Source organism: Athene cunicularia (assembly GCF_003259725.1).
Source record: "Athene cunicularia isolate RWA chromosome 1 unlocalized genomic scaffold, athCun1 chr1_part2, whole genome shotgun sequence".
NCBI classification, from domain to species: domain Eukaryota; kingdom Metazoa; phylum Chordata; class Aves; order Strigiformes; family Strigidae; genus Athene; species Athene cunicularia.
In genome coordinates, this window is record NW_020799092.1 from 58,116,917 (window position 1) to 58,135,460 (window position 18,544).

General features: G+C 37.1%; 1 protein-coding gene across 1 annotated transcript in view; it reads left to right on the top strand.

Moving 5' to 3' along the window:
* Nucleotides 1-18,544, top strand: part of PTPRZ1 (protein tyrosine phosphatase, receptor type Z1) — a 102,618-nt gene that overhangs the window by 57,828 nt on the left and 26,246 nt on the right. The window contains exons 11-13 of the mRNA XM_026867995.1: nt 3,262-3,305; nt 5,886-9,450; nt 13,122-13,266. Coding sequence (XP_026723796.1) covers nt 3,262-3,305; nt 5,886-9,450; nt 13,122-13,266 — 3,754 coding nt within the window. The remainder of the gene's footprint in view (nt 1-3,261; nt 3,306-5,885; nt 9,451-13,121; nt 13,267-18,544) is intronic.

Below are 18,544 nucleotides of genomic sequence, written 5' to 3' on the forward strand. Positions count from 1 at the left end.
AAACCCTCTTGTTCTCATCAGTAAGAGGAAGGACCTCTTTCAAGGCATGCTCTCTGCCTCAGTTTGTGGAAGCTTCAGGAGCTCTGATATGACATTGGGCAAATGATCATAGTGAAGATCTCTGCTCTTTGGGTTTTTCCTAAACAATTCAGAATGGCAGCCTTTCATCTTGAGATATAGCATGTGTGAACATTAAAATTGTCTCCAGTTTGCTTCCGTTTAGTAAAGCTCACCTGATTCCCTACATGATATAGATGCACAACTTTCATCGAAAATTAAGAGAATCATGCACATGATTTAGTCAGCTTTGATAAAAATCCAACCTTTATTTTCCAATTTTTTGTTTGCTATTAGAATTGGATTTTGAATGACTATCTAAATGTGTGCTTTGACTTTCTAGAGAACATCTGTATAGCTCTGAAAGTTCTGCAGTAGTTTGTTGTGTAGTTAATATTGGTGTTACGTGCTTTTGCTGACATAAAAAATGAAAAATAATACTATATCTCTCCTCTCACCTTCCTTTGTGTAGACTTTGATTGGTGTTCATCAAAAAAACCCCGTGGTGGGATATGGCTCTCAAATGCCATCTCCTGCACAACAGTTCATGCTGTCAGCAATGCTCTGTGATGGTCTAACTGTGCAATTTCTTTGTAACTTGTCTTCATGATTTTTGTCCTAAAGAGCATATCTTAATGTTAAAGCATATCTTAAATGTTTAATTGAGGGCACGCTTTTTTTCTAATTATGTACTGATAAATGTAGAAATCTGAAAACTAATTCAGTTAGAAGAAACAGGCTTTATTTTTGTTCTTACCATGCTGTTTATTACATAAGACAGTACAGAAATGAAAACAGTTTATGTTGTGTGCATTATTCTACAATTACAAATCAGATCGAGGTTTTTAAAAAGATTTGCATTGAACATAAATATAGGGAAATAGTTACCTTTTTTGTCGTTGTTCTATCATTTCTTCATTTGTCATTAAAATGAACTGTGAAAAGATCTCTACAAAACTTTATAACTAATGATTTAATTATTTTATTTTAAAATGTAAGCTATAGAATAATCAATATGTGGTTCCAGAAAAAATAAACAAGCTTGTTCATCAACCTACATTAATGGGTTGTTTTTTGGAGGGTGCAGTTCTTCTCCTTGGTTTGGGATCTTAGCAGATTTCTGTAGTCTCCCATCAAATAAAAAACTCAGCCACAGGATTAACAGAGCTTCTGTAAGCGTATGTCTCTAATGCTTTTGACAATACATTTTCTGTGACCAAATAAATTTAAATAGGCTTTGTAAAATGCCTGAAGATTTAGTGTTGTTAATATATATATATATTACATATATATACATGTATGTTAATACCACTCCATGGAGACAACAGCAAGACACTACAGATTTCTGCTGGTGGAATTTGAGAGCACATACCCTAATTTATACTCTAGCCCAATTAGCACATTTTATTTTTCTGATTAAATATGATTAAAGATAACTCAAGAATAGTGACCACAGAAAGAATGGATAGACTTTCTCTGTACTAAAAATATTTTTCAGAGAATTCTATTGATTACATAATACATGATATGAGTCTACTGTGGGAAGACTTTCAAACTACTGTCTACCATGTTTGATTTATATCATTGAACAGCTAGGGAATTTCATTATGTCCTCCACCCTTTCCTCCCCTCTGCTCCCCTCCCCACCCTGTCCCGGAGCCTCCTAGGCTTCCAGGAGTCAGAGGTAAGAATTTTTCTCTGTCTTGTTAATGAAAGGTTAATTCAGTACTTGGTAATTTATAAATGTTTATTACAAAATAACAATTTATGAAGATTTTATGCAGCATTGTTTAGTCAAATGTTGTTTGTGTGCTATAATCTACAAATGAAACTGTATAAGCTTGTTATTTTGATAAAAGTTATCTAGTGTATGTTGCATATGATACGTGTCTCAGTTTGTTTTGAAAGGCAGATATGAACAGATAAAAGAGAATACAAATTAAGTCATAGATTCCCATCTGACTTTTCAGAGAGGAGAAATATAAAGATGTCATCTAGCGTATTGAGGAAACTTCATTTGGGAATTGTGGAAGAAATGTAGATGTAGCACTCTCTGTGACACTGTTGTTAGAACCACTCCCCAGATTGAGATTGGCATTTTTCCTTAGTGCAGATCAGCCCTCAGAATACACGCTAGCACTGATGTACAGACAGAGCACTAGAACATTGCTTAGGAGAAAGCCTTAGACAGATTCAGAAAGGGAATGGATCTTTCTGTGGACCAACAGAACAGTAAGATGAGTTAATGCTGTGGAAGGTGTATTAGATTTCATCACTGGACACCTATGCCAGTTCCTACTAGAGATTTGTAGGTTTCTTGCAACCTGTTTTGAAGTCTCTCCATCATTATCAGAAGCACAATATTGGATTTGGCCAAAAAGACAAAGAAGGTGAGAGTCTAAACTCTAGACTTAGGGAGAAGAATTTTCATCTGTGCTGTAGGAAATTAATTTCTTGATACTGCTTCAGCTGTTATTTATTTATGAAAGGTGGGAAGGCCTCAAAAGCCTTTAGTGTAGTTTTTCACAGAGCGCCCAGTACCTGTTTATTAGGGACTTTTTGTGGGTTGTGATAGAACTGGGTTCATGTCCTTACATGAAGTCAAGTGGAGTGGAAGTCTGAAAAAGGCTTTAAACACTGGACTCTACGAAGGCTGGGTGTCCTTGATCTACCTTGATGGAGGCAGCCTTCTGCATGCTCAATGTGATGGCATGGCTGTTGCACTGGTACCTAACTCCAAGCCTGGGTGCAGAAAAGAGGAATTATAGAACAGATCATTTTACAAGAATATCTTCAGGGCTTTCAAATTAAATGTAGAGAAATAGTTGATTCCCAGACTTATCTTTTTTTTCTCTCTTCTATATTTCTGCATTAAACTGTACTTTCTCATAGAAGACATTCTCATAAACTTGGTTCTCCCTGGCCAGAATGTGGTTCTTCAGTGCAGATCCAACATGTGCTGCAGTATCAAATTAGATCCAGGCAAATCTGTTGTGGCTGAACCTGTCCTGTCTCGATGAGCATTTCTACCCTTAGAGCCAGTCCTCAGCCCAGGTGGTAGGCCACTTCTCCAAACACAATCCTACAAAACATCTTAGACTGGGTCTCAAAAAACATATTAACTAATCAGTTGAGTCCTTGCAGAATAATAATTCTGTGGATTTAAAATGTTGGATGATATGGTGTGTATTTTTGTTTTTATAGAGGCTGATCTCATTCCTGAACTGAATGAAACTGAAGAATATGAGGTATAGCATTCATTTATTTTTAAGAGAGTATTTAAACTACATAGATTTCAACTTAAATTGGAAGGGTATTCTGTGAAAATTTACAAAACTGTCACCAGCTGAACATATTATCTTCATTTATATATAGAAACATACATATTCATATACATACAGCCTTCTCTTTCAGCTAGATTTCTTCATAGATAACTCTGGAGATACCTCACTACTTAGTCCTCTGGGGCTGGAGATACACAGAGAAGTAAGGGATATCACATGACATGCCTAAATATTTTTGAAAATGGGGCACCAAGTTACTTTCACCTCCAAGTGAAGTCTGAAAAAATTGTTTATTTACTATAATCAAAGCTGTCACGCAGTGTTAGGCCTTTTTGTTCGTTTGAAGAGAAATCTGACTTGGACTTGCTTATAATGGTCTTAGCATGTAGTAAACTAAAGTAAGGGAGGAAGGTAGTTACACTGAAGAGTGAGATTCATGTGTGTCTGCTATCATCTGAATTTAACAGATATTCCAGAATTCTTGGAGAGTCATTTACTCTTCCTCAAGTTAGACTTTACAGTATAACTCTGTTTTACACAATTTTGGATGTTTTTATGATAAAGTCTGCAGACTTCATTTTTGGTGACTAGGTTTCTGGTATCCCATCAAGGAGAGAGGTGAAAATATCACAGTGAGATTTTTAATAGTCACTAATACCAATTTTACAACATGGACAGTTCCTTCAGTAAGACCTACATTTGTATCAAGTAATCCCTCAGAATTTCTATTTTATATTTTCAATCTATGACCACAATATTCTCACTGAGTGGCAAGTCCTTGTTAGTTAAATAGACAGCCTGTGCTACCCTCTCTTGTGTTTTTGGACACTGAATAACCTATAATACAGTTATTTTTCTGTTGATGTGAGCTACATATCTAGATTATTATATTGTGTCTGTCAGGACAGTACGGGAGTGCCAGTGAATGGCAATTTATTTTTACTTGAACCAAGAAAGTTTAAAAGCACAGACATTGCCGTACAGAAAGTAGTTTTTCAGAAACAAGGGCCTGTCCAGTACAGTTCAGGTTTGAGGACACACAGTCTAGGTGCTGCTGTCCCTACATTTTAGGTATTTAGCCCTTGGAATGAAATCTAAACTTGAGAGTCATGTCTGAGGTATCTTATATTGTGTGAGTGCACTAGAGGTTCCTGGTACAAAAAAGGGACTGCAGTGTGAAGCAGGGCTCTAGCCTAGTTGTTAAAACCACCACTCTGGGGAGACTGGATAAAAGCTAACAATTCTTATTAGCTAAGTGCCCCAGTTGGTATTTATTTGTCAGTGCTTCATCGTGGGTGCTTGCTTGCCAAGGCTGTTGATTTTACATTCTTCTCTCTGTTGTGCCCTGTTCACTTCAGTGCTGGAGTGGGAGATCTCAGCCTAAAATATAGTGGAAACTGAAGATTTCTTAGTCTAATATCTGTGTCCCAGTCTCCGATCTTCTGTGTGTTTTCTCTCAACATCATGCTTTTGAATAAAAACGGGTGGTTGTTGCCACCACATCACCAAACCAGATCGTCAAGAGGTTGCCAACTGTATTTTGTGAGAGGCTCTGTTCTGCTGGTGCCTCTTAGGACTATGTGTGCCTGTCACATCAAGTCCCTTCAGAAACTGAAGGTTGCCCTCAGTCTTGTTTGCAGAGTTGTGCTCAGACAGATTTATTCTGGAGCAGTTCTAGATGGTGGCACAGCACAGAGCTGTGAGCACTGCTGTGTCTCAGACAAAATGAAGATGCCTGCTGAGCAAGTTAGATGCTTCCACATTAGGTTTTTTGATTTGGAGCAGGGAAAGTTGGAGAGGAGGTGAAAAGATTTGAACCTAGATCCTCAAGGACTGCCTAAATTCTGACTGAATTTAGGCATGTAATTTTTTGATTTTTTCTTTTTGGATCTGTCCTTAAAAGTCAAAACTCTAACACAGATTTTTCACAAAGTGTTATTATTCATGTTCAGCAAACAAAGGGTCATAACAAGGACTAGGTAGTGTCACTCAAAACACTTGGGAAACTGTTACATTCATGTGGATCATCCTGAAATCTTTTCCAGAAAACTGAAGATTCAGTGGATTTAAGGACAGGTCATAAATATATTTTACAAATTCTGTTACAATGACAATTTAATTAACATCAAGATATTTGTGCAAATCTCTTAAGACATTTTGATAGCAAAACCATTTTTTCACTGATGTGTACTGCATATACAATTGCATTTTATTAGGAAAGAGGTAGAGCTTTTTAATGAAGTAAATAAATACTATGAGTGGATTTTGTTTCTCAAACAGTAAAAGTAACACAATATTTAAGAAGTTGTAACACAGGATTTTTTTGTTTGTATTGCAAATAAGTAATCTTTTCCAGAGAGAAGGATACCTGTTCTTGCAGCTAAATATTTTGCTTTTAAGACCAACAGTCTTCTCAAGTGTTGTCTTGTTTTTCCTCTTATTTTTATGGAGCCGGGAACATGTATTATTGCAGTTTTGGTTTTCATTTGTGTACAGTGTTTATAAACATTTTTAATTGTCTTTGGCTATGGTATTTTTTCAAAGGATGAAGTTGATGAGAAGGAAACAGAGGTGGATGAAGAAACTGCAGTGATTCCTAGCACTGACAGTACAATAAACCAAATGAGGAAAGCGTTCCAGGTGACTACATCCAGCTACAGTCAAGAAAAAATGGGGACAAAACCCAGTGCAGCTAAAGCAAATAGATACTTAACAAGAGAAGAATTGCGTGGTAAGGATGTTTTCAAAGCAGTTTATTACCCTACTTCTCCACCTGTTAATGAAGTTTCTGAAGAAGAGAAAGATCCTTTTTTGGAATCTCGAGCAATTACTGGAATTCCTCCTCAACTCATTGACTCCACCAAAGGCGTCGAAGAAGAATACATATACCTTTCTTCAGGAACTGAACCAACAAGAATAACCACTACTGGCCATAGTGACGAAGACTTCTTACTGTCTCCTTTTAAACCTCATGGGAAATCTGATGACTTTTGGAGTTCAGTTCTTACCACTTCTTCAGCACAGCTGATTACAGAGGAGACCTCCGAAGAAGACACCCTTCCTTCAGGAAGCCCAGATATAAGCATGAATGATCTTCTTTCCCAAAGCTCCATTAAGTATGTTTCAGAAGGTGTAGCACCCTCAAGCTCTGATGTGCCTCCAAAGCATACTTCTTCCACTGATGGAAATATATGGTTTCATAATGCTACAGATCTGACAACTCAATCTGTTGATACGTTGGATAGCAGGCAGTTGTCTCAGACCAGTTACACTGATGTAGAGGGATTAAAAGCAGCAACAGTGCCCTATTCCAGCAGCCCTGTGATTTCACAAGACACGTCAGATGCGGATTTAGAATTGCCACATTATTCTACCTTTGCTTTCTCCTCTGCTGAATTATCACCTCACTCTATCTCTTCAAGCTCTGGAGAATATGGTTCTGCTTCTGCTGCCAGTGAGGTACTCTCTCAGACAACTCAACCAGTCTATAATGGTGAGATACCTCTTCAACCTTCCTACAGTAGTGAAGTGTTTCCTCTAGTCACCCCTTTATTGTTTGACTCTCAGATGCTCGACACTACCCCTGCTACATCAGATAGTGATGTGACCTTGCATGCTACACCTGTATTTCCCAGTGTTGATGTGTCATTTGAACCCACCCTGTCTTCCTATGATGATGTACCTTTGCTTACATTTTCCTCTGCTTCCTCAAGTAGTAAAATGTTTCACCGTTTGTATAAAGTTTCTCAGATGTTCCCACAAAGTGCTACTCCAGCTGTTGCAAGTGATAAGGTGTCCCTGCATGCTTCTTTGACATTGGCAGAGGGTGATACATTAATACAGCCAAGCCTTGCTCAATATGCTGATGTGGTGTCACATCAGACTACTCATGCTGCTTCAGAGACACTGATATTTGGTCATAATAGAACTCACATATTTTCTCAAGTTGAACCATCCAGCAGTGATTTAAATATGCATGTACTATCTACAATGTCTGAACTTCCTTACGCTTTGTCTAGTAATGTGGGCTCCCTCCAAAGCTTTACTGTTTCCTATGACTCCACAGAATTTGTGCATGATTCTGTTGACGCATTTCGTCAAGATCCTTTATTTAGCAGCTATAACAATGTACCGGTGCATAAACCTTCTTCTGTAATGTCACAAGCTGATACTTTGCTACAGCCTACACGCTCTCTATCTAGTGATATGGATTGGTCTGAAGCATATTCTGGTAGTGAGTCCCTTTTGCCTGATACAGATACTTTGACGGTACTTAACGTTTCTTCCTCTGATTCTGTAGATGAAATTACATATGAATCATCTGGGTTTAGTAATGTTAATAAGATGCTTCAAAAAGGTGATGTTATATATGGAGATGAGAGAGAACTGAAAATTTCCTCTTCTTTAAGTGAAATGGCTTCCAGTGCTGAAAGTAAAGGGATACCTGAACTTTCTACATCTGTTTCTAATAATGATGTAATTAAGCAGAATACATCTCTGCAAGAAAGCCCACTTCCTGTTTCTAGCACAAAGGGAATCCTTCCAGTCTCTCTTGCTTTTCCCACTACTAAGATACTCGATCATGATATTAGTAAACTTACAGAAAATCACCTTTCCGTTCAGCCTTTGCATGTTACAACTCCGGCCTTTGATGACACTTTGCTTAAACCTATGCTTAGTGCAAGCTCAGATCAAGCTCTCTCTGCCCCTGCTTATAGCAAAATGTTATCCTCGACTCAGCCGTACTTTTATGAGACCTCAACTACATTAAATAACGAAGCATTACTGCAGTCCTCCTTCCAATCTTCTGGTGATGGTACTCTGCTTAACACAGCTGCAGCTGTGCCTAGTGATCCAGTATTGGCTGAAAGCTCCAGGGTTCATAAAGATAGTTCTACATTTGACCAAATATTGCATCAAATGGCACCAGGTTCTGCTACAACTGAAACCATGCTGCATTCTACATCTGCACCTTCTGTTGTTGATATGTTGCCAAACACCTTTAGTAAGCACACAGCGTCACTTCAAGGTTTGCCCGTTTCTTACGCAAGTGAGGAATATGTTTCATCCAGTTTGTTTAACAGTGAAGATGTTCAGCAGGTTATGCCTTCATTGTACAGTAGTGATATTTCGTTACAGTTGACCAGTTTAGAAAGTACAAATGCCTTTCCCCAAGCAGTGAATGCTGTAACAACTCCTTTCCTAATAGGTGATACATTATCACATGTAGCTACTCCTGCAGACAGTCATATCTCTTCAAGTGCTTTTGAAAGAAGTGAGGCTGCCAGTGTCTCTTCAAGTTCTACATTTGGTTTTGAACCTGTACATATGCCTGCAGTTGTTTCTGATTCTGACGTGTCCATTCATCACACTCTTCCTTTACCAAATGTGCATATTTCTGTTACGGCTGTTCCTTCCAAAAATGAGATCCCTGTAAGTTTGAGTAGGTTGCCGGTTCCTTCTAGAGAATCCTCTGGGTTGTCTCCCAGTATCATGTCCAGTACCGATTTGTGGCCTTCTGTAGTTGAGGATGACTACGATGAATATGACGATGGCTTCCCTGTAAGTAACTGTATCTCATGCACTTCCCATAGAGAAGCTCAGGATATGGTAGTAGAGGAAGAAAATACAGAGGTAAACAATAACAAGGATCAGAGTAACCTAATTATAAGCTCACATTCTGAGAAACCTGAAGAAGAAGAGAAAATTTCAACTGCTGCATCAGACAGTCAGATAAACCATGCCATGGACAGACATAATTATACATCTGTACCAACTTTGACAGCACGTGTGATACCTAAGAAGCACAACGAATCAACAGTTTCGGAGAACCACATTCAGACTGCCAGTGTCCAGTTGCAAAACACATCAGAGTCTAAGTCTTGGGCTGTTTTTACAAGTGATGAAGAAAGTGGTTCTGGCCAAGGTACCTCAGATAGCCTTAATGATAACGAAACTTCAACAGATTTCAGTTTTCCTGACCTTAATGAGAGAGACATTGAAGGGGCAGTTGAAGCAGGTAACTCAGAATTAACTCCTGGATCATCACAGTCATCAACCTCATCTGTTACTAGTGATCACTCATCAGTATTCAACATCTCTGAGGCAGGTTAGTTATGGATAAGTCTAATGAATGCCATGGAAAGCTGTGAGGGGATACTTTTGTGCCATAGAGGATGAGAACGTTTGTCTACATATAATAAAAGGAGAATATCACAGTGCCAGTGGGTGTGATTAAGGAAGCACTGGGGAACAGGGGGTGCATGCTGAGCTGGCTATCTTGTGAATGCTACTTCTGGCTACTTAAAACTGCACCTCAGATGTTCTTCAGTAAGAAGATTCATGTTCTGCTTTTGGATAGATGTGTACCATCAGTAGAAGTTGGGTGATGCATAATCTAAACCCAGAATTTGTTTCAATGTTAATTGTTTAATTTTAGTTTTAAACGTTTGAGGGATGTAAGTTCTCTGTACAAATATAAGTGCTGCCCCTATGGAAATACACCAGAGGAAACCATGCCCCTACCAGAGAAAACACACCTCTGAGATTCTGGTTTTTAACTTAGAGCAGCACATTTCCTCCTTGTGTTTTTTTTTGTTTTTTCTAAGATGTATTGAGCAAGGAATAAGATGCTTCAGTTTGATTCTGATTCATCTTCACTCATAAAAACATTCATTTGCATGCTTACTCTGTATGCCACCTTCAAATTTCAGTGAGATGCAGACTTTTTTGTGCCAGATTTGTATATTTCCAAAATACTTAAGAGCCAGATTATCCTGTACCTGCTTATATTTAGTGCTGGTTTTCTATTTAATCCTCTTAAAGTCAGTGAGAGTATTTGTGATCTGTGATTCTAAGGATAAGGTCAAAAGGCAAAACTGAACCTCACATAGATAAAAACCTGATAAATATAAAACATTTCTTTTGTATTTAAAAATGCATTGTGGAATACCTAAAGTATTCAGACACATAATTTCAGCCTCTTGTTAGACTATGGAAAACCCATGAGTAAAGTCAGAAACAATCTATGCTGTTTGAAAAGAAAACAAAAAACCAGCAAATAAGGTTAAATTGGTATTTTAGAAAATAAACTGAACTTCCATTAAGTACTCACAGCATCTGTAGAGGGCAGTATCATTCAACTAAATCCACTAAGAAATGGAATCCACAAGGCTTGGCAAATTTTCAGCCCAATGCTACAAGTACACAGTTAAATCACATGAGGTTGTATTACTCATGAGCAACAGAATACTGATATGAAAAGGTGGTAAATTGATACTCTGTGTAGCTGGGGCTAGTAGAATGTGTAAAATAGAAAATAGAAATACTGAAATTAGTAGGAGTCCTAACAAGGTAGGTATTGTAAAACTGAATCAATAAGTGAATTAGTAGGTAAGTAGTTGCCACATTGTGTAAAATGCATAACATTGCTTTAAAAATCAGCAAAAAGAACATCAGTATTTCAGAACTTATGTTACTAATGTGAATGAGTGTTACCATAAGAGATTTATAGTTTATTTAATGGGTGTTATTTGAATTGCTACTGATAGTAACTCAGGAGGGTTTATACATTCCTGGAGGAGTAGTAATAGTAGTACAACAGGCTTAGAGTTTGTCTTCTAGATATTATTGAAAGACACTATACAGTATCATTTCATGTACATTATTTTTTTCCAATAAATGATGCCACATATTCTCTTTTAATAAACTGGAAATTCAATGTGAGCATGTCTAACATAGTCTCCTGTAAATCAAAGACATCTTTGATTAATTAAATTATAAAGAAATGAAACCAAACCAAACCAAACCAAAAACCCTTTCAGCTGAGAATTTATTTATACATTGTAGTGAATTCACCAGAAATTGATTAAATATCTTCTTGTGACCATTACAGAAAACATTGTCATTTAAAATTTTCCCTGTCTTTGTAGTTGTTAATGCATATTTATGCTTGTTCTGAACTAGGGCTTTCTCCATAAGATCTCTACAGCTACCTAAACCTTTCAACTTCAGCAGAAAAACTGTAAGAGAAATTAATATAAACAAATATGCAGAGGATCCAAACACATCAATTATTAAGAAGTGATGGAATCAACTATAGATGAGACTGCCTTTTTAGCTGCCATCATTAGCAATGCCCCATTACAGGAGAAGCCTCTTTTTCATTCCCCATAGAAGGAATCCTAATAGGGTTTGTTCATGCAGTTTGCAGGAACCCTGTTATCCCACAGATAAGACCGGGTTTTACACTGTGAAGTAGTCCAGAGTTGGATAAGCAAGTATGAGTGCTTCAAAGGGATTATATTCTGATCTCTTGTGCATACACACAGTTTCGTCTTAAATCAGTAGGAAATACTAATTTTAGCCTCCTCACCAGAAACTGAGGGACAGATTTTTCAGAAGCGACTTGTGCCTGCAATTGCTTTGGCCACTGAGCTACAGGATTTAGAGTGTAGTGATTGATTTGGGTGTTACTTTGAAATAAAACCAAGAAGATATCTGCAAGGTCAGAGCCTAAACCTTTCTGCATACAAAGCCCTGAAAGCCCCTAAACTCAAGAAAATAAAAGCAGAGAGCTGCCTCAAAATCTGTACTGTGTGAAGCTATTTGGTTTTTTACATCCTATTTAGAACATGTGATTGGTCGTCTTTTTTCAGATCCAACTCCATTCCCTCCTTCCTTTTGTCTGAAAGCTTTTTATTCATGTAGAATTGGTCCCTTTAAATCCCAGTGGAGTGCACCTGATTTCTAGACAGCAAAATCTGCTCCCATGCAGAATACTAATTGAATTAGGACTGTTCACAAAAGCAGAAAACATCCTTAGAAAATCTAGGGGTACAGTTCTATCAAATGCAAAAGTGCTTATTTCTGTGTTTTAATTCATATAATGGTCACAGATCACAGTAAACTGCACAGACTGAAAAGAATCAGTCTTTTTTTTTTTTTTTTTTTTTTTGTCAAAATCACAGTTTTAAAGTGTTTGCTTCTAGAATTATGATGAAAGTTAAAAACGCAGGATTAGTCTTGTCTACCATTGCTCTCCCTTATTTAATGAGATTATTAAATTCATTGTTTTAATCTTCATACACATTCCTATGCCCAAATATTTCTGTCACAGAGCATTACAAGGCTAACAGAAATGTGAAATCTAGACAATATATAAATAATATTTTGATCACCTGTAAAGATGTAGGTGGAGGAAGGAAATTTAATTCTGGCTCCAGTATAGTTGGGAGAGGAAGTACTGCAATTGAATTCAAGGGAAGGAGGATGTATCTGTAAAGCAAGTTACAGAACGGGTACTAAAATACTGAAGGCTTAATTGCAGTGCAGCAAGCACACAGGGACTATTGTAAAAGAATTTTCCTGTTAAACTATTAGCCAGAGAAGTGAGTTGCATTATATGAGAGACAGTTTAATATAAAGATGTACTTTACCCATTCCCATTTTATATATTCAGATTCCTTAACTCAGTTGGCTTTCAGCTAATAAAGAGATAAAAATAAAAAATTTTCTTCTCCTATATTTTAACAACAATCTACTATTCTTACAAAGAGATGTCTCCACTGCTGGAAGGCTGAATCACATAAGCTTGAACACTTTGCTTTACCCTCTGTCTGCTTATTTTCTGTAAGCTGGTTTGCAAATATATGCACTTTCTGCAGTACCTAGTAAAAAATAGAGGTAAGTGTTTTTAAGTAGGCTCATAAGACACATTCACTTGTGCTGTGCATTTCTCAGAATTTAAACATGGACTGTTTCGATTTTCTCCGACTGCAGAGGCAAGTAATAGTAGCCATGAGTCTCGTATCGGTCTAGCTGAGAGTCTGGAATCAGAGAAGAAGACAGTTATACCACTTGTGGTCGTATCAGCCCTGACTTTTATCTGTCTAGTGATTCTTGTGGGTATTCTCATATACTGGAGGTAAGTTGTTTTTTGGTTGGTTTTTGGTTTTTTTTTTTTTCAGTTCTAAAGAGCTCTGATGTGAAAAATGTGATTGACATTATTGAGTTGCTTTAGAGGAGGGAGACTGGATCTTGTCTCTCACTGTGTCTTTGTATTGTTCCCAGTGCTGCAGTGACATAAAGCTGGCAAAATAAGATGGTTTCTGTCAGAAAGGCTTAACTACAATTCTTTTTGGTTGCAGAGGATGAAAGCATTGCAAATAGTTTATTTCTATATTGAGAGATTTTAGTAAACAATTACTTGTGATAATTAATGCCTAGAGGTCAAGTGACTTAACAGCACTGGGAAGAACAGGAGGAAGAAGAAAAATAAGATGACATGGGTTTCTTTCCTATCTTTCCAATCCTTTAACAGTTAGAAAAGGTAGTTTTCAATTTAGGATTAGAATATGTGATCAACAGAACAATGTGAATAAGCGATTTATACAGGACTGTAGGAGTGTGCTGTAGCTGACATTGTATGCAAGACAGAAATGGGATAGTTTAATTGTAGTGTAATAGTATAAATGTTTTAAGATCACCTACTGATCTTAAAGTAGCTCTTAAAATGTGCTGTGATTAAAAAGTTGTTCTACTTTGTGATTCCGCCAAACCAAAATTTACCCTCTAGCCTTGCAAACCATTCAGCAGGTAACTAAGGATGCATTCCATGTGCACACACATGCTCAGGTTCCCTCATGGGCATGTTTCTCTGTGATTTGTTAAGTTGATAAGACAGAAAAAAATATCAAGCTAAAGAGATATGATAGCTATAAGAAGTCATGATAACATAAGCAGTGAGGGCAAAAGACTGTATCTATAGTGTGAAATAAAACAGACCAGCTGGCATGGCAACAGCTGTCTTCCACACAGCTTAAGTCTGTTCCCTCACGGGGGGAAAAAATGGAGTGGCTGCATTCACATCAACTACTGGGGATGGTCTGTGCCCTGTGCCAACCGTAAATTATGTCAAGTGTCACGTGAAATATTGCAAGTTGGCCTGAGCTAAAAGCATACCAGGAATCTAGTTAGCCATGTGACAGTATATGGCAGTGCTTAAGCCTTTGGCTCTGTTTCATTGGTTCTAGATAAAGCCAGAGAGCCTTCCTAGGGACATGTCTGCTTAAGCTCTCAGAGGGCTCATAGTCTGTGCAGAACCCTAACACTTTCTTGAGTGTGCAGGTTGCCAGAGAGGAAACACAGTGGTGGTCCAGAAGGGGGAAGTAAGTTGCAAAAGCTTCCTACCATGGAGATTCTTGCCATTTGGTGATTGTCAGGCATCTGATCCTGTTAGTGCTTCTGCAGTGCTAACAGGTAGACTAGCAGCAAGAAACAGGACCTTGCACTTCCAGAACGTCTTCGAACAAGGGGGAAGGCAGGACTAAACATCTCAGAGATGCTTCCAGAACTTGGGTTTTGGGTTGTTGTTTTTTTTCCCTACTCAATTCTGTTTAATCTAAAATGTATAAAAGTGTTGAAGAACCAGGAACTAGACTCCAGACTGCCCTTTCCAAGCTACTGACCTCTGTGATCTCTAGGCTGTGATGTCAGGGTTGTGTTTACCGACTTTTCTTCTAGTCTCCTGACACTGGTTTTCTATCGGCCCGGCAGGATATGTCCCGCAGGGTGACAGAGTACAACCCATCCCTGAACAGACTAGGCTTAAGAAACTGAGTTTCAGCTTCTTTGTTCCAGTCAAGTGTGCTAGCAAGTCAGACAGCCTTCAGCTTGATTAAAGACACTTGAGCACTGAATTTTCATATGGATTTCTTCTTTCCAAAGAAGTAGTTAATTACCTTAAGAATTGCACAACTCATTTATTAGTTTATGTCTAGTTGGATAATTATGATGTCCATCACAGGATTTTCAACAAAGAACTTTCATACTGAGAACCTTTTCCTGTCTTTCATGTTACATGACATCAACGTTCATCCCTGATGCTAACTGGTATTTGAAATCTCTTCTATTTGCCAGAGAACACCATCCATTTTAAGACCCAGATTGTACAGTGCAGTTCTAGTAATCCTACACGTTACAAGCTTGTTTTTGTCAAATAACATTGTGTTCATTTTGTGTTCTTTTTCTGGGAATGAACAATTCTGTAACATAGGTCTTTCAAAATAAAACAAAAATCCCTTTAGCAGTAATATCTTCTTGACTTGAATTTAATCTTTTCTGTATTTCTTACATACTACAAAATAAAATGTGGAGTTCTTTTTTTGTTAATCCTCAAGAAAATTTTCTTGGCATAATGATAAGCCAGTAACATGTTTCTGATTTCAGAGGAATGAAACATAAACAGTATGTATTGTAGGTAGGACTTTGTGGCCCTCTTTTAAAGCTGCTAAGACCCTCATTTCTTTTTAAAGCCTGGGAAAAATCAGAACAATTTCATTGCTATGCAGTTTTTATTAGGCCTGGAAAATATTAATATAAAGATGCTAAGAATTTTTATGGTTAGATTTAGGGGTTTTATAAATAATTGATGTAAGCTGTCAATGTTTCTTTTTATAATGCTTTTTTTTTATTGTGGGCCAATTATTTTCACTCATTAAAGTTCATAAAAAGTTTAGGTTTGCAAGAAGTTATTCTATATTCCTTTGGCAACTACTCAAAAAATTGCATTGATATATCCTAGCTGGGTATTTGAGTGAATAGTGCTTTGAGTTGTTTCTGCTATTACCTCCTAATTTGAATGTGCAAAACATGTGTTTAATATGGAAAACTTGTGTTATTTGGTTTAAAAACAAATAATTACCAAGAGCAACAAGTTCCAGTTCCTGAAGGTTAAAAAAAAAAAAAAAAGGCAAAATTATTTTGTTCTTCACTTGAATGACTTGTATCAGAAAAATAATTCTGTACCATCTGTTGTTTGGGTTTGGATTGGGGTTTTTTTTTACATGAAATTGTTAATCAGCACTTGAGGAAATTCCCCAATCTCTTCACTATCTCATTAGGCACAACTTCAAGCTTTCTGTGATAAAATATTAATTTCTGTGACAGGGATGAAAACTTTTAATGGCAATATTGTCTAAAGATTGTCTAATTGCCAATAGGAAAATACGCAATTTTGAACTACACTAGTTCTGTCTGTTGAATCTTTTGTAATTCAAACAATTTTCAAGCAATGTCATTTTTCTTTCATTTCTTCAGCATGATTAAGATTACAGTGGAATAAACAAGGAGAGGATTCTTTTGCCTGTTTAGAGGCCTTGTTGTCCGGATAGATTTTTTACAGCTTTAGAGAGAATTGCTTGTCCAAATCTAGTGTCTATCCATCTCTCTCAGTATCTGTCTACTTGATATGCAGATATGCAGCAGGGATATTTGAATATCCTTGCTCTCTTATTTTCATTTCTGTATTGCTTCATCATTCCTATTTTGCTGAATTAACCATATCTGTTAAGGTGACTTAAATTGAAAGTTTCTCTGTGCCGACATATAATAAACTGGAATTGCTTAAGAGTATATGTACTGTTTTGGAACAGTTCACAGAAGTGGTGAATAAAAATAAACAATGAAATATGTATAGGAAGAAATGTCAGGCTATTTGTGCAGGCCAATTTTTATAATGGTTATCTTAAGAGCTTGGAAAATAGTAAAATTGAACAGTTGTCATTGGGAGTTGTACCATTCAGGAATATTTTTCAACAAATATATGTGAATCTCAGTAAGACACTATCTCTAATAATGTGACCAGCAAACTGCTACTGCAGTTCCAGCTACATTTGCATCTGTAGACATGCTGACTGTCTTGAAGTATCCTAGAAGTTATATGACAGCAATCCTTCAAAAATGACCACCCAATGACAGACAGCACCCTGAGTAGTCATTTAAATTTTAACTTTACCACCCTATATCTTTGAAACACAGCTGTCAGAGAATGTTCATTTTCTTATCCATGATCTGAACTGATATTCTGGTCCTGTGTTAGCTTTATGGGAACTGAGTTGAGAACCCTCTGTAAGGATAAACTCGCACATGCAGGGACACACTAAAAACATATTTAAATTTACAGAGACCACACTCATCCATTCATGAAGGAAAAACTTGTCAACCATGTGACATCAAATTATAAATAAACATGTTAATACCATTTGAAAAATAAAATTTCAGCTGACAAGCACTTAAAAATTAATTGGAACAATTTGAAAATGGAATAATTGGAATTGGATTCACTGAGAATCCATTTAAAGATCCTTTGGATCCATCAGATCTTTAAATTACTGGAAACATTTAAAAATAAATTTTAATAAATGTTTGAGAATACCTACTGGCAGATATTCTGTGAGCACAAAAGACCCTGAAATTCTCAGAGAAAGAAGCAATTGTGCCTTTAAGACCATTCTGGGTGAGCAGTGGATGTGCAAACCCATCCTGTCACAGATGCCTCTGACTTCCGAGGTTCAAATCCCTTCCTCAGCTGACACAAGCAGTGAACACCTTGCGCGTGTGCACACTCACATGCACTCAGCGCTTCGCTGACAGTTTCAGTCAAGCTCAGAGCAGTCCCTGCCCCAGGGGAGAAGTAGGCAGCACATATCCTCAGCCAAGGTCCAAGGACATGCATGCCAGAGAAAGTGTCCTCCAGTCTGAGGCATAGTCTTGTCCCAAGGAGTTCACATTTCAGTGTTCATTCAGATTCTGTTAAACCGAATAGCTGCTGCTGCATACCTTCCTGTACAGATACAAACACTCATAATTAATTCAGTGGCTTAGCACTATCTCCATATGTAAAGTGTGTGTTCAAAGAAGTGTGGTGTCTAAATTACAAATTACAGTTTTAGGTTGAAGATCTAAATGCTGTGATGAAAGGTGTAAATTAAATAATCAGGTTAACATTGAGTGATGGGACCTTTGTCTGGAAGTTTGAAATAGTCATCACTTTTTTCATTAAATACAAGTGATAATTAATGAGACATGATTATTAACATTAGATTTAGTCATGAAGGCTTTCACTGCTGATGCAGAAGCAGATGGAGTGCCTATTTATGAGTCTTATTACAGGTTAAGTCAACTGCTATGAATTTGTCTCCCAAATGTGCTAAGGGTGTAATTTATTTTCAGTCGCAATTAACTTGTTAAAGATTAAAGATACAGTGGCTCAGTGAGGGATAGTGAATGTATGGCATATTATGAAGACATTTTAAGTAATGCTTTAGATGTGAAAGCTATTATGCTAATTAAATTCTTTTTACCTCAATCTTTTCTCAACCAAGGAGGTGACAAAACTGTAATTTTAGTCCGTAAACTTTATG